This window comes from Chionomys nivalis, chromosome 11, assembly GCF_950005125.1.
Source record: "Chionomys nivalis chromosome 11, mChiNiv1.1, whole genome shotgun sequence".
Lineage (NCBI taxonomy): Eukaryota > Metazoa > Chordata > Mammalia > Rodentia > Cricetidae > Chionomys > Chionomys nivalis.
The window spans coordinates 50,847,413-50,862,209 of NC_080096.1; the positions used below are offsets into that span (position 1 = coordinate 50,847,413).

At 41.0% G+C, this 14,797-nt stretch overlaps 1 protein-coding gene across 2 annotated transcripts in view; it reads right to left on the reverse strand.

The window, feature by feature from the left end:
• The window catches only part of Fggy (FGGY carbohydrate kinase domain containing), a 369,568-nt gene that overhangs the window by 228,730 nt on the left and 126,041 nt on the right, over positions 1-14,797 (reverse strand). For both annotated transcript variants that reach the window (XM_057785384.1, XM_057785385.1), the window contains exon 6: positions 5,252-5,367. In XM_057785384.1, the coding sequence (XP_057641367.1) occupies positions 5,252-5,367 (116 nt within the window). The remainder of the gene's footprint in view (positions 1-5,251; positions 5,368-14,797) is intronic.

The window sequence follows — 14,797 nt, forward strand, 5'->3', positions numbered from 1 at the left end:
CCTCATTCTAATGGGAACATTTAAAACAGTGTGTGGGGGAGGAGCTTAAGGGGGATTTACAAACCCTGCAGCTATGGACAGCATCACTAGATTAAGGTCATCACAACAGTCATGACTCATATTGCTAGCAGGAAACCTTGAGGAATATTACCACAAGGGGATCTTCTCTGTTATCTTCAAAGATAGAATGATATTGATAGGAATACTCCCATTTCTGACTTCCCACCACTCACTAATTCCACCCAGAAGAAGAAAAATCCCTTCTCTAATGCCTGTATGGCTATGTCCTGTTGGGGGGAGCTGCGGGCTGTGTTCCTGCCGCCCCAGCTCCTGGTCGCCTGGCTAGCTTATACCCCGAAATAACAACATACAAACTGTATTATTTTAAACACTGCTTGGCCCATTAGCTCTAGCCCTTACTGGCTAATTCTCATATCCCGATCAACCCATCTCGAATAATCTGTGTAGCACCAGTCTTACCAGGAAAGATTCAGCATGTCTGACCTGGCGGCTGGCTGCATCATGTCTGACTCAGAGAGGAGAGCTATCGAGTCTGCCCTGGAGAGCAGCGGCATGGCATCTGAGCTCACTTCCTCTTCCTCCCAGCATTCTGTTCTGTTTACTCCACCCACCTATGTTCTAACCTATGAGGGCCAAGCAGTTTCTTTATTTTTTAACCAATGACCTTCCTCCATCAATGTCCAACAGGTCCGGTTGTACCCTGGATACAACATCAGGACAGTCTTGTCATGGGTGTCTTCACCTATACTCAAGCCAGTGGGCTCTCTCGTCTCATGAACCAAGCAAAGCGAATGAAGCATGTAGCAGGAAAATACAACTAAATCTGTTTCCTCTCTGTTCCAGCCTCATAGATTGCCAGGGAGTGGGTGGCACAGCATCACGAAGTGCCTAGTATATGGCCTTGTTGAAAGCAGAAGCAAAGGACCTACAAGCTCCGTCATTCACTCTGAAGAAAGCCAAGACTGCCAGCTCCTGAGGTGGATTCCGGAATTATTCCATGCTAGTCAGAACTCAGAGCGAACACTGGGGAGTCACGACACACTGACATCTCTAGCCCATTCATCCATAGGCTTTACTTAAAAATCTGGAGCGACAGGGCAAAAATATTTAAACCGCTGGGTCAGCTGCTGCAGGACTGATGTTACTCTAAGGAAAAGTAAAATTTACAACCTTCCTAAACTTGTTGTTAAAATAGTTCCTGTCCTGGAAAAGTCTCAGAAGGAATGGCATCAGGTTCCAGCTACTGTTCTTCCTGGAGCCCCTTCTTAAATTCCAGATTCGTTAGTGAAGATTGCTATGAGCACTGACTTATGAAATAAAACTACTCTATCACCTAGAACCATCGTTTACTTCAAAGAATTGATAGACATTCCATTAAGCTTTTGCAATAATTAAAGCTAAGAAGTATTTATTTAATTAATTAATTAATTTATTTTAGCAAGCCCTTCATTTGAGCATATATTCACTTCATTCATCAGGCATTTCATCAGTACTTACTCCATGCTAGGGGATTGTACCCACAGTATATGAAACTTAAAATACGTTGTTGTGGAGAAACGGAAACCAGTTTAATAAAATGGTACCCTCCTTTCCCTCAAGAAGGTCTCTTTTTTCACACTTGTCTCTGGTTCTGTGTCTCAGTTCAGTCAGCAACTCCACTTGGTCCCTGCATTTGCTCACTGCCAGGCTTCCCTGATCTCAAATAATGAATGCTCTAAAGCCAGCACATGGAATCCTTGGATATAACACAGCTCTAACGTGCAAATAATCTCTCAACAATTCAGTCATGCTGATCCAATAATTTTCAAGACATGGCCTTCTCCAGTAAATACAATAAAATGCTTTTCCCAGGAAGCGAAAGGGCAACTGGGATTTGCTGGAAGGGAGCCTGGATAATCGATTAGAACAGGTGGGATGCTGTCTCTCTTGTGAAGGACCCGCCCCCTGCTGATGTCTTCCTTCCTGCCTGCTTTGGAGAGATGCTTGGGATTAAATAAGTGACCTGGGAATGATTTGCCTGGAATGAAAGGTCAAAATTTACTGACACTGATCATTTTATTGGACTGTGGGTAGATAATCCCCTACTTAAGAAAAGAAAGGAAAGAAAAATGCCAGGAAGGGAGAGGATGAGAAGAGGGAAGGGGGCAGACAAAGTGGGTTGTACTTTCTCCTTCAGCCACAACTTTAAAACAATAGCCTCTAAATATATTTTCTATTATATTCTTTTAACTCACAAAATTATTTTCCTTACCTTCTACAATGTTCTATAACTAAATCAACCAAATATCAATGTTTGCACTGCCCTTGAGATGCACCATAGAAATACCGCGTTTGATCACTAACTTACACTTCATAGATAATTTATTTCAAAAGTGTTCCTCCATAAGGCTCTCCGTTGCTGAGGTGTTCAGCTTTCAGGGAAAGCATTTATTTACAGCCTGAGCCAAAGAAGGCTGGTAAAGACTTGACTAAAAGCTGCACATGGAGAAAATTATGGTGACTGTATTAATACCCAAATACATGACACGCGATGCTCACATTTGCTAAAAGGCTTTGTAGTGCATTGCCCACATCTTGACGGGCAATGAGACCAGGAGAAATGCTTAATACTTGACAGAAGGCTTCCAAGATTCATCTTTCATAGTTCCAAGAACTGCTAAAGAATCTGGAAGAAACTTCCAGAGGAGTTTCTGAAATTCTAACTTTCCTCTTAAATGACTTATGCTTTGTGTTTACACTGAAACTCCAAGCTCAAACAGAAAGGAAAAACAAAAGAAACAACATACAGTTAATTCTGATAAATGGTTGAGTTTTAATTAGTGTAGGGCAAATTCTAGTTCATGATATGTCTCCCTCTGACATCTATTAAAAATCCATTAAGTCAAAAGGTAAAATCTAATAAAGTTACACTGAAAATTTTCTGTTAGGTCAACATTATGGACTTTTAACGAATATTTTGTAACTATTGCTCTACTAGAAGAACTAATATACTAACTGAACACGTATCTTGTACAAGTTTAGAATAAAATTAAGGAAAAGTCAACATAATAATAAAGTAGGAGTTTAAGGTGGATATAAGACACCTAGTTACTATTAAGACTAGTAGACAGCCTTCACAACTTTTCAAAGCTGGAAGCACCAAGCTCCTAATACTATTATCTCAGTTCACACACTCAACAATCACACAGCAATTCTAATACAGCAATAAGCACGTCCTCAGGCTAGGATGAGCTAGCCAAGAGAAAACAGTGAAATACTGTGTGAACAAGTTCAGTACAATACAGAATCAAGGTCGTCAGTTCATACTTTGTTTAATTTGTCATTGGAATACTCAAGAAGAAACTAACCACTTGGGGGGGGGGGGCTATACTTATTTTCAAAATGTCTTAAGTCACTAAAGTAACAATTTGTGTTCCAGAATAATGTAGTGACTCTGGCTGATTTGGAGCTTCTGTTCATGCTTAGTGGTTACTAACCCGTGATTCTCATCTATAAACAAGCTGACCTATGCGAGACAAGGTATGTGGAATACAAAAGGGTGAGGGGAAATAGGGTCTCTGTCTCCCATAGGTACTTTCCCCAGGTGGACTCTACTATCCCATCCTGGCCCAGGTATGGATGCCTGTCCCAGTCTAGTTCAAGTTGGCCTGAGACGCTGACTAACCCTACCAGAGGCCAGTTGTAGAACTGTATCAGAACCCTCAGTCTAGAATGTCCCAAGGAGACGGGAAACGTTGACACAAACTGTGAACCTTGAAAGTGGTTAAAGGAACTAAATCTCAAGTCTCCGATCTGTAAAACAGGAATAACAAATGAATAGTTTTATGAGGACTATGTATGTAAACCACCTAGTAGGGGACATAGAAGTCAGCTGACAATCTTTCTCCCTTTCTCTTATCCCAAACTCCAGGTCTTCTCTACCAGCCCAGAATCTCAGGTGGGTTTCGCTGAGGCATAGATATCACAGCAACTCTCTTCTGCTTACTGTCCTGGCCCTTCCCCTTGCTCTAGAGCTAGCTAGTAGAGGGAGGGCAGATCACAGACTGCACACCACAGCTAGCAGTGCTGGTTCTTCCTTACAGTCTCCACGGAGCTTTACATAGAGCAATCCCGAGTAGTGTACCGGAGAAAAGTAGCTTGATCTGCAATAGTCAACTACAGGGGTCAGAAGCTGCAGCAAATATCACTTGCTGTTTAGCAACTTATAAGCACAACTCTCATATTTCAATAGAAACATACATGGTAACATGACTGTGCAGCCAATAAAATTTACATTTTCTAATTAGAATACTAATTTAGGGGTCTACTGAATGTGTGCTGGTCAACAGGAGGTAATCAGAAGTGAGGTTATACTCCCTCCAAAGGAATGTGCATCATGATTCTTACGTCATTTTGATTCTTCCATTTTTCTGGCTGGGAACTGGTGAGAGCTCAACGGGATTGCAGTAATAGTCACTTACTTCTTTTCTCTTCCCTTAGAGAGAAATGAGCTATCTTTCACACGAGTGCGCTTTTAGATCTTGTTACAATGCTACAGTCAGCACACTAAATCAATTAAGAAGGACTTCTATTCAAGCACATATGACCTAGATGACAACTGCTTACCAGAATAATAAGTAGTAACTATAGGATACAAACATCACCCTGTGAAATGACCCTGTAGGTGGTAAAGATTAACGTGTCATAATTACATTTACCTAACACTGAAACTCTTTCACCAGGGAAACACCTAACAGTCACTCAGATCTGACCCATCTAGTTAGTGCTACACAAAACTGGGAGACTATACATAGCAAGCATTGGTTTACATCCTACTGTCTGTCTTGTTTTTGATTCTTCTAATTCTGACCTTTCAATTTTATTTTTCCTTTTCCTTGTTTCTTGAACCAAATTTATGAAATTATTTTCCTGCTTCTGGAAATGATCCCTATGTACCTCCTTGATGATGTCATCTCTGGCTGCTCTGTGCACAATCATCGTGAGTCAGCCCCACTATGAGCTTGATATTCAGACAGATATTCACAATATATATTTCCACGCAACTCAAACAAGTCAGAAAACTAGGGCCTAAAGATATGGCTTATCCATCACGGCTGACATATTCTGAAAAACCTAGTCTTGAGAAAAAAAATAAATTGAGTTCTCATAATACAATTCAAACAAAAAAAAAATCACAAATATTTTTGTATATCCACATAAATGATCATTTTTGAATTTTCTCTTCGTTTACCTATTTTGCTGTAATTATCATCAATGAGATCTTCCAAACCAACCATCTTCCAGAAGCTGTCATCCCAACCTTTCTCCGCTGAGTATGTCCATTTGCAGACCAAGGAGCAGAGAGACCTAGTCAAATTGGAGAGAAGAAGGAACAACAGTGTGAGCTCGCTTCCTTCATATTTTTTCTAAATACCTGCCCTGGTCTATTCAGTAGTGTAGTGGCAGCGGAGGGAGCAGTAATTATGCATTCCTGTTTTAATGAAGGGCTCTATGTATACCTGGCAATGTGTACTAGATCCTTTATCGACTCAGCCTTCTATACGGGTCCTGACCAAGCAAACATAGTAAGTGAATTTTTGCACTTACATCAACATTTATTTGACATGTGGGATAATTATGAATTATAATACTATTATTTGATGAAACTAAGTAAACGTCTCAAGTTTAGACGTAATATTGGTATGGATATATTAAAGTTGCTCTTTATCATTCAGCATATAAAATATTCATGTATGAAACGACATGGCATTTGGAGCATGTTTCAAAAAAAAAAAACACAAGAAGGGGAAGTGAATGGTGCTGTGGATAGATGGGTAGGATTGGCCTGAACTGCTGGCCATTAGAGCAGACATAAGAATTCACACAAGTCTTGGTGTCTTCTACTTTTATATATCTTCCAAGTTCTCGACAATAAAAATGTTTCTTTTAAATGTCTGCTATAAAATAAATAATATGTCACTGTATTCTAAATCAATGCTTTGATACTAGAAGGAGTTTTCCTTTCAGCTTCATTTCTCAATGGCACCCTTAATATTCTATAATTATTCTGTTAAAATGCTCTTTATGTCTCTGAAAGTATCATACTATTGCATACTTCCTTCCTTGGCTCTACCACTTACAGTTTAAAGACCTCTACCAATCTTCTTCATCCTGATGATTTAAGCTCTTATTTTAATCTAAGATGAAAATTCTAATTTTGGGTTAAATATTTCTTTTCTTGCCTCTCAGAAAATTAAATATATATATATATATATATAAATTTAAAGTATATACATACATTACGTACATATGTGTGTATATATACACATGTACTCTCTATATTAATGGATGCACGTACACACACGCGCGCGCGCACACACACACACACACACACACACTAACTAACTAACTAACTAACTAGAGGGGGCAAACAGAGCCAGTGATAGAGATCCAATTCAAAGCCTTCTATGTACCAGGTAAGCAGCGAACCTCTGATCTATATCCATGCCCACAGAGTATACTGTATATCATGACCTTTATCACATTATAATTAACTGCTTTTTTACAGGTATTACCTATATTTCTTCAACATATTCTCCATATTTTGTTCATAGCAAACCTTAGGCACCTGTAATATCAATCTTCCCATGTCACATTTCTGGTGACACAATTTGTGTTTGCCTCTGTTCTCGACCATTCCCATCCCTGTATTCTGTCCTGTGCAGTACTAAGCCATTGGTACTCTCCTATAGTTAGTCTTTCTTTCTCTCTTCTCTTTACTTTACTCATTCTAGAATGGTCTTCCCACTATACATCTGATCCTTAGTTAACTACCGTAAGTCATCTCAAACTATCTCTCTCTAGGAAGCCCCAGTAGAGGGCATGTTGAACCAAAAGCCGATGCTCAACATATCCTTCTCTTCCACTGACCACTGTAACTATATGCATATTCCCTTCTCTATGTCTCCCACTATAAAAGCCCCCTTTGCATCACAAAATGTTCTCCTCATCTCTGTATCACTAGTCCCTACCTCATGAAGGTGCATAGCTATCCATAATAAAATCTTGTTGAAAAGAATTATGAAAAATATGTCTTTATATTGCCATAGGTAAGTGCAAACACAAAGACATCACAGTCATGCTGTTTTAAGGATAAACAAAAACCCATTTCGTGGGCCCACAGTCTTGTAACTCATTCAGTCATACAGAACCATTCCCTCACTTGGTATTTGGTGGCTGCTATGTTCCTGGTGCTGTTGTAGGCCTTAGTGGTAAACTGTCCTTACACACAAGACCTAGTCCTTTGCTGACCCAGAAGCAGAAAGTTTAACTGGGGAGACAGATATTTATCGAAGAATCACACACTAAATCCTATAGTAACAAATAGTCCTATGTTTTCTTTCTTTTTTTTTTTTTGGTTTTTCGAGACAGGGTTTCTCTGTGGCTTTGGAGCCTGTCCTGGAACTAGCTCTTGTAGACCAGGCTGGTCTCGAACTCACAGAGATCCGCCTGCCTCTGCCTCCCGAGTGCTGGGATTAAAGGCGTGCGCCACCATCGCCCGGCAAGCCCTATGTTTTCTAAAGAAAGAACATAGAGAAACAAGAAATTTTAGTGGGGAAATGTGATGCAATGCAGCGCTGGGCGTAGGATGTTGAGGTGTTTGGGAGGAGAGTATAAGGTAGGCTCCACAAAAGCCAGGCGATGGTGGCGCACGCCTTTAATCCCAGCACTCAGGAGGCAGAGGCAGGCAGATCTCTGTGAGTTCGAGGTCAGCCTGGACTACAAGAGCTAGTTCCAGGACAGGAACCAAAAGCTACAGAGAAACCCTGTCTCGAAAATCCACAAAAAAAAAAAAAAAAAAAAGGCTCCACAGAGGAGGTAACATTTAACTAAGTTCTAACTTGAAAATAAGCAAGAGACATTTATCATTAAAAATTTGTTCAGATGGCAGAACATGTCAGGTTGTGCTTAGTGGCAGAAAAACATTAAAGAAGCGCTTATACCAGCCCAAACAATATATATGTGCTAACTCATCCTTTTGATTTAAGCAAGGCCACTTTTTCCCCAGTGGATGAAGGTGGGAGCCAACTATGAAGCAAGCTTTGTAGTACATGGTAGCCTAACACTCCCTAGAATAACAACTGAAATTTCAACCTTTGGAGAGCTCTAACAGTTTACTGGAAAAAAAACAAAAATAAAAAACAATGCTATGAACAAAAGACAAGTCCAAGAAATTATTTCCCATGCACAAGCACACTGGTCAGCTCTCCATTGCCCACCATGCCATCAACATTCAAAGACTCTCATACCTCTACTTTGGCAGTACCTTCCATCTTATTAACTCTTGCTGCTGTCTGAAGGTGTAAGTCACAAACAATCCCACACCAGTTTGGAATTATGATTAATAGAATGGTTATTTATTTAAGGGGGAAAAACTTACAGATCACCGTCCCAAACAACAGCCCTCTGCGCAATCAGGAAGGGAGCCTAGTCGCCGGAAGCGGAAGCCAGAGTTTGCATTGGCGGCAGGGCCCAGGAAGCCCTGTTTTAAAACCACGCGGTTTTTTTTTTTTAAGGCTGCTGAGTCAGGAAATTCTCTCTGCGGCACACCACCCACAAACAGCAAAAAGCTGTGTTAAACTCTGTTTTTTCTGTGTTTAAAATTAAGCTCTCTCAGGCTTTACATGGATCCAGTTTACCACGTTGTATCCTCATTTCTATCCATTTGGCAAACTTCAAATCTTCGTTACAATCCAGTTCATGCTGCTCTGTCAAAGTCTCCTTTGACCTCAAAGCCAAACTCAAGATCCCTCTAATATTCCAGGTAGGCTATAATTCTTACACTGTAGATATAAACAGCTCAGGGAGATTGATATGGCCTCCTGTCTTTACATCTCTACATAGCCACACCCTTTGCCATGTACCTTGACAGTGGAATACCCCAACATTGTTCAGAGGGCTTCCTTTCCTTCACCTAGATTTTGGGTAATGATTCAAGTTTGCACTTTGGTAAAGAATGACTCAGAGATGATTGCATGCCTGTTACTGAAATGATTGCATGCCCATTACTGGTCTAAATTTGAAGATACTTTATGAGTTTTAGCTTGTTCTCTTGAACCTTCATCATTTCCCTAAGGAACTCAGGCTGAGCTAGCGCATGGGGGTATCAGAGAACTGAAAAGACAAGGATCAGCTTAACCAGACTTTGATCACACCCTTAGATGGTATTGTGTCAGTTAGGACCCGGTAGCTTTGCGTCTAGCTGAGATCAGAACTACCCACCAAGACTTGGAGTAAATAGTCTGCCCCTGAGTCAAATAGATGACCACTGGATTCAGCAACTAAAACTAGATGGTGGTTTGCTACCAAGTGTTACTAATTCACAATAGAAGTAAATTAGTCCAAATCTATTTTTCTTCCTCAATAAGGAAGAAAACAGTAATCCCTTATATCTTACAGTAAATTTGAATACTATCCAGAGAATATTCTTTGGAAGAAAAGGACTGATCCAGGAAGTTTTATGGATATAGTGAAGCACAATTAATAAAATCTCAGAGACAGATATTGGGGTTCAACCTAAAACTAAGAAAAGCAAAACTGCCAGCCACTGGCTCTTACCTCTACCATAGTATGAAATGGGGAGCCTGCCTCCAGGAATCTCAGAATGAGACTGTGACTGAGAGCTGTCTCCTCCCACCTTTATAATCCTCTCTAGTTCTAGGATTAAAGGCGTGCACCACTACTGCCTAGTTTCTGTGGCAAGCTAGTGTGGCTACTGGGAATAAAGGTGTGTGTCATTGCTGCCTGGTCTGTAAGACTGGCCAATGTGCCTATCTGACTTTTCTGATCCTCAGGCAAGTTTTATTAATACAAATAAAATGCCACTACAATACAGATTCCTCCAAAACAAAAAAAACCTCATTCTATATATAGGTTATTCAAATATAATTAGGCTCTTCCCCCCTCTGTCTCTCACACACAGACACACACACACACACACATAGACACACACACACTGATTTTTTTTTCCTCTTCTGTCTCTCTAACCCAGTTGCCTGGAACTTACTCACATTATAGTCCAGGCTAGCCTCAAACTCGTGGCCATATTCCAGTCTCACCCTCAGTCTCCAGCATACTGGGATCATGGCCATGTGCCATCATGCATAGCTGGTCCATTTCATTAGGATCTCTTAGAACTGGTAGATTACCAGGATGTCCCTGATGCAGCAAAATCAGCAACATTAAAGAGTGCATCTAAGGTCACAGACTCTGAATAACTCTCTACAAGAAAGTTAGGATTTTATCTTATCAGCCAAAAAAGACAAGTTACAAATAGCAGAATAAATAGTGTGCCTTGCCCAGAAGCTTCTACTGAAATCCAGGCTTTGACAACCCCAAAGTACTTTCCTGGGCAATCTGCTCTCCTGGTCCTCTAAGTACTGGCCAGTTTCCTCACAGTCAGCCAAAATGTCAGGACAGGAGTTCTGTGTCTTTCTTATGGAGTGTTTATGCCAAATGAATCTAAACCGCACATAAATAAGAAAACCATAGATCCATCAGTATATCAAAATAACAACGCAACACAAGATAAGACAGCACTTGGCGGGCATGGCGATACATACAAGAGAGCAAAGTCACGTGAGAGATGGCATCTAGAACATCCGATAGAGACAAATACTATTGAAGAAGAAATCATGAAACTATTTGGAAAACACATCAATGATGAAAACCACAAGAGATGAGGAGGAAAATACTAGAAAGATTCCTTAGAAGGAAAAAATAAAGGAATTTAAAATTAAAATTTAAAGCTTCAGTTTTCCAGGCTAGCATGATGGCTCAGCAGGTAAAGGCACCTGCTGTGCAAGCCGGACACCTTGAGTGTGATTCCCACACCCACATAAAGGTAGAAGGATAGAGCTGATGCAAACAAGCAGTCCTTTAGGTTCTACGTGTGAGCTATGTCAAATGCATGTCTCTTCCAACACATACACACCAATGCAACACATGTATGCATGATGCACACACTAGTGGTGATAACAGTAAATATTAAATTTTCTACAGATGAGCTACCACAAGAACGGGTGGAAATCAGTTAAATGACCTTGGAATAATGGATGAAGGGAATGGCTTATAGCAAGGAGGAAAGACAAGATAGGAATAGCAAGAGGGGGCATAGCAAGGGGAGGGGCATAACAAGGATCATAACACAAGAATTACAGAAATCCCAGAAGGGATATTTAAAAGCTAAGGAAGAATAAAAGGCAGAACAGATGAGAAAGATATTATAAACAAGTACATGTAGTACCAGGCTCTTCATATACTGGGCCAAGGTAAAGCTTAAGCCTGCAAATTAAAAGTTCTCATTAAATCCAGGAAATACTTGGATTTCAAGAGTAAACAGAAAATTATGCATGCTGCCAGACAGCAATACTAAGTTGCATACAAAACCAAAGGGCCCAACAAGCTATGGAAATCTCATCTACAATCCTGGAATGCAGAAAACATGGAAATAATGTACAGATCACCAAGAAAGGCTGATCCAAGAATCCTGCAGCCAGACAAAATATTATTCAGCTGTCAAGGGCAAAGAAAACCATTTTCAGCATACAAGGGTTTTAAAAAAGTGAACTACTCACATAGGCTTTCTGAAGACAATGCTTGAGGAAACACAAATTATCCCCTGGTTCAGAGTAGCTATGTCAACATATAGGAGAGAAGCAAGAGGAATAAGATGACTGATATCCATTTATGTGGTTCATATCATCTTTCTTTCTTTAAGTATGTATACTTATATGTGTGCATACATAAGAGTGAATATTTATTTGTATGTGCTTCAACATATACATCTGTGTATATGCATATACACACATAGATTAAAACATATTTAGTTTAAACAGATGATGATGATATAAACAATGCTGGTAATTTGGAGTCTTCTGAAATCACAACAGGCACGCTGCACTACAAGTGAAATCCAAGAGAAGGTCTGGAACTGAAAAAAAAAATTAAGTAAAACCTCAAAGTCAGGGACTAAGCAAGAGTCTTGGTCTATGTCACTGTCTCAAAATACCACAGGGACAGAAGTCCCTGCAGAGACAAAGACCACATAACATAATCCCAATGTCAAACATAAAAAGCCCTCTTTTGAGTCAGGGCTGCCCAAGAGAATTCCTAAACATACAGCCTATTTCTGTTGCTCTTGGATTTCCCCCAGAGATGGAAGGAAGATACCATGCACTTCAGACACAGGACTAAGAGACCCCTGAGTGAGAACTGACCTGAATGTCTCCTCCCAGAAGACTGTCTTTCATGGTACCAAAAGGTGCTATGCAAGCAACCAAAAGAAGGAAGCAACCAACAGTCCTACCCAGCTATGATGCCTGTAAACCACATCAACAACCAGTACAACACCATTACCCTGAGTGTGCAGTAGTGGCACACATATATTGGTGGATATCAAGAGCTCTCTGATTGGACTTAAGACATTCATGACAAGAGGGAAACCATGCCTGGTACTGGAAACCTTGTTATCTACTCATTGCAAGCAAAGTCGTGGTTATTAGAGGAGAAATCACAACCACTAATTCACTAAATCAACATAATCCCTGAGAACAATATGAGTCCTTACACCTATAGAGAAGTAGAATATCAGAAGTAAAAGAAGTATAAAGAAACTTCTTTTTACAATAGACAAAAACCACTACAGAAACCAAAATCAATCAAAATGCAATTTGGAGCCTGTTATGCCCAGATCACAGAGAACCCCCCCAAACCAACTAGGAGACCAAGTCCTGTATGTAAAAGCAAAGAGTCTTTATTCTTACACAAGTTTGCAAACTTGGACTCTCTGTGAGTCCAACGTATTAGAGTAGTTGGAGAGCTCCAAGCTCAGTTGGGGTTGGGGTTTTGTAGTAGCAAAGGTGGGAGTGAGGGATTTCTAAGGTTCAGGACTCCTGATTGGCTGACATTTGTTTAGGGTGTCCTGGTGAAGAGATGGGTGTGTGCTGGCAGGTGATCCCATCTACAATGGTTGGGAACGTTAGGAATTTCCTTTTGGATAGTGTGTTCCTGGGTGGTGGTACCTGGGTAGTCTCAGTTTGTGGTCTTTCTTTGAACCATGGTAAACTGAGCCTCAGGCCTCTATTGAGCTTAGTACGGCTGGGTCCTACAGAGGCCAGTCCCAAAGGGATACAACTACAAAACACTCACAGCTAAGGCTCACGGAACATTGCAGAAGGGAAAGATTGTGAGAGCCAGAGGATCAAGGAGTTTTCTGTGAAACTGTCTCCTAGCAACATCAGAAGTTACACAGATAAAGTCTCTCCATGAGTGCTCAACATGAGCTGAACAAGGACAACACCTACAAACATGCCAAAGTGGACAAAAAAAGACCCACGACCTCAACCCTACACAAAGTACCATAGGTAATTGAGACAACTGGGAAAAGAGAGGTGGTCTTCCCTAGAGAACAACACACAAATTGGCTATTCAGTGACAAAAGATTAGCCCTGCAAACATACATTCAAGTAATAGTAGACAGACTGAATCGGTTTATATATATAAATAAAACCTGCTCAGTCTGTGTAATGTTACTTGTACGTATGTTTTCAGAGTTGACCTTTTTGTCATTGGACAAATTGATGGACTCTTCCTTGGGAAGACAAAGCATTCCAATCACAATTATCTAGCCAACCCCTTGCATCTGCCCTCTGCCCTTGCAACCTCCCACACAAGTCAAAATCAAATTTAAAAGAAAAAAAACAAAACAAAGAAACAAAACAAAAACAACAATAACAACGAGAGAATCTTGTCATGGAAGCTGTCGCTTGGCTGTTGAGTCACACAGTTTACCCTTTAGTCTACTCATTTTTAATTCCAAGCGTTCAATGCCTAGAGTCATTGCTCTGATACCACACATAATGGGCCATCATTGGGGTTCCTCTGGCATATGCTGCTGTTGTCCTGTGTCATGGAGACCCTGCTGTTTTGGATCTGCAAGTCCATCCCCTTCACTTGCTCCAACTGTTCATAGACTCGGTGGATGCTGGAGTGGGCCAACTCATAGCCCTGGATCTGGCTCTGGGTAGTAGCAGGGTTGGTTGGCTCACTAGCTTTCCCTCACTGTCACTTCTGGGGACAAGTTCTCCAGCACCGCCAAGGCCAGCTCACCTAATGCAGCCTACAGCAAGGAGCAGGGGACAGTTTCCCTGCTCTATGGCCCTCAGATCTAGGGTCTCCCTCACTTACTCTGCCAGGGCCTGCTCTACAGTTTTGTCCAGGCAAGGTTCCGGACCCTTTCTTCTGATTGGCTGCAGGGTGTTGGGGGGCGGATTCCAAGGGGGGGGGGGGCGCGGTGGGGTCAGCTCTCCTGCTCTCAGGGCTGGTTCACCACAGACCCTGACAACCAAGTCAGCTCTAGTGTGCTGTCCAGACAGATGCAGGGCCTTCGCTGCTGGCACTGCAGCTGATGTGGGACAGGCTAGTTTCTCATCTCCTGACCCCAAGGCCAGCTCTCTCACTTTTGAAGAAGACTGAGTTTTCTCACTGCTTAATGTTGGATACAAAAAAAAAAAAAATGAGGCTGCAGGCAGTGACAGAAACGAAAAGCGGATCAGAATCTGGAAATTACAAGAAATAAAAGAAAATGAAGGGCGAAATGAAGCCAGTAAAGCGAAAGTAACCACAGAGAATAAACAGCGGAGAGTAAACAACATAAATGTAAAATAAAAATAAGATGGGATAGAGTTAGATAAAGTGGCATGAATGTCACAACTAGTTAATAAAGAGAAAAATCAAA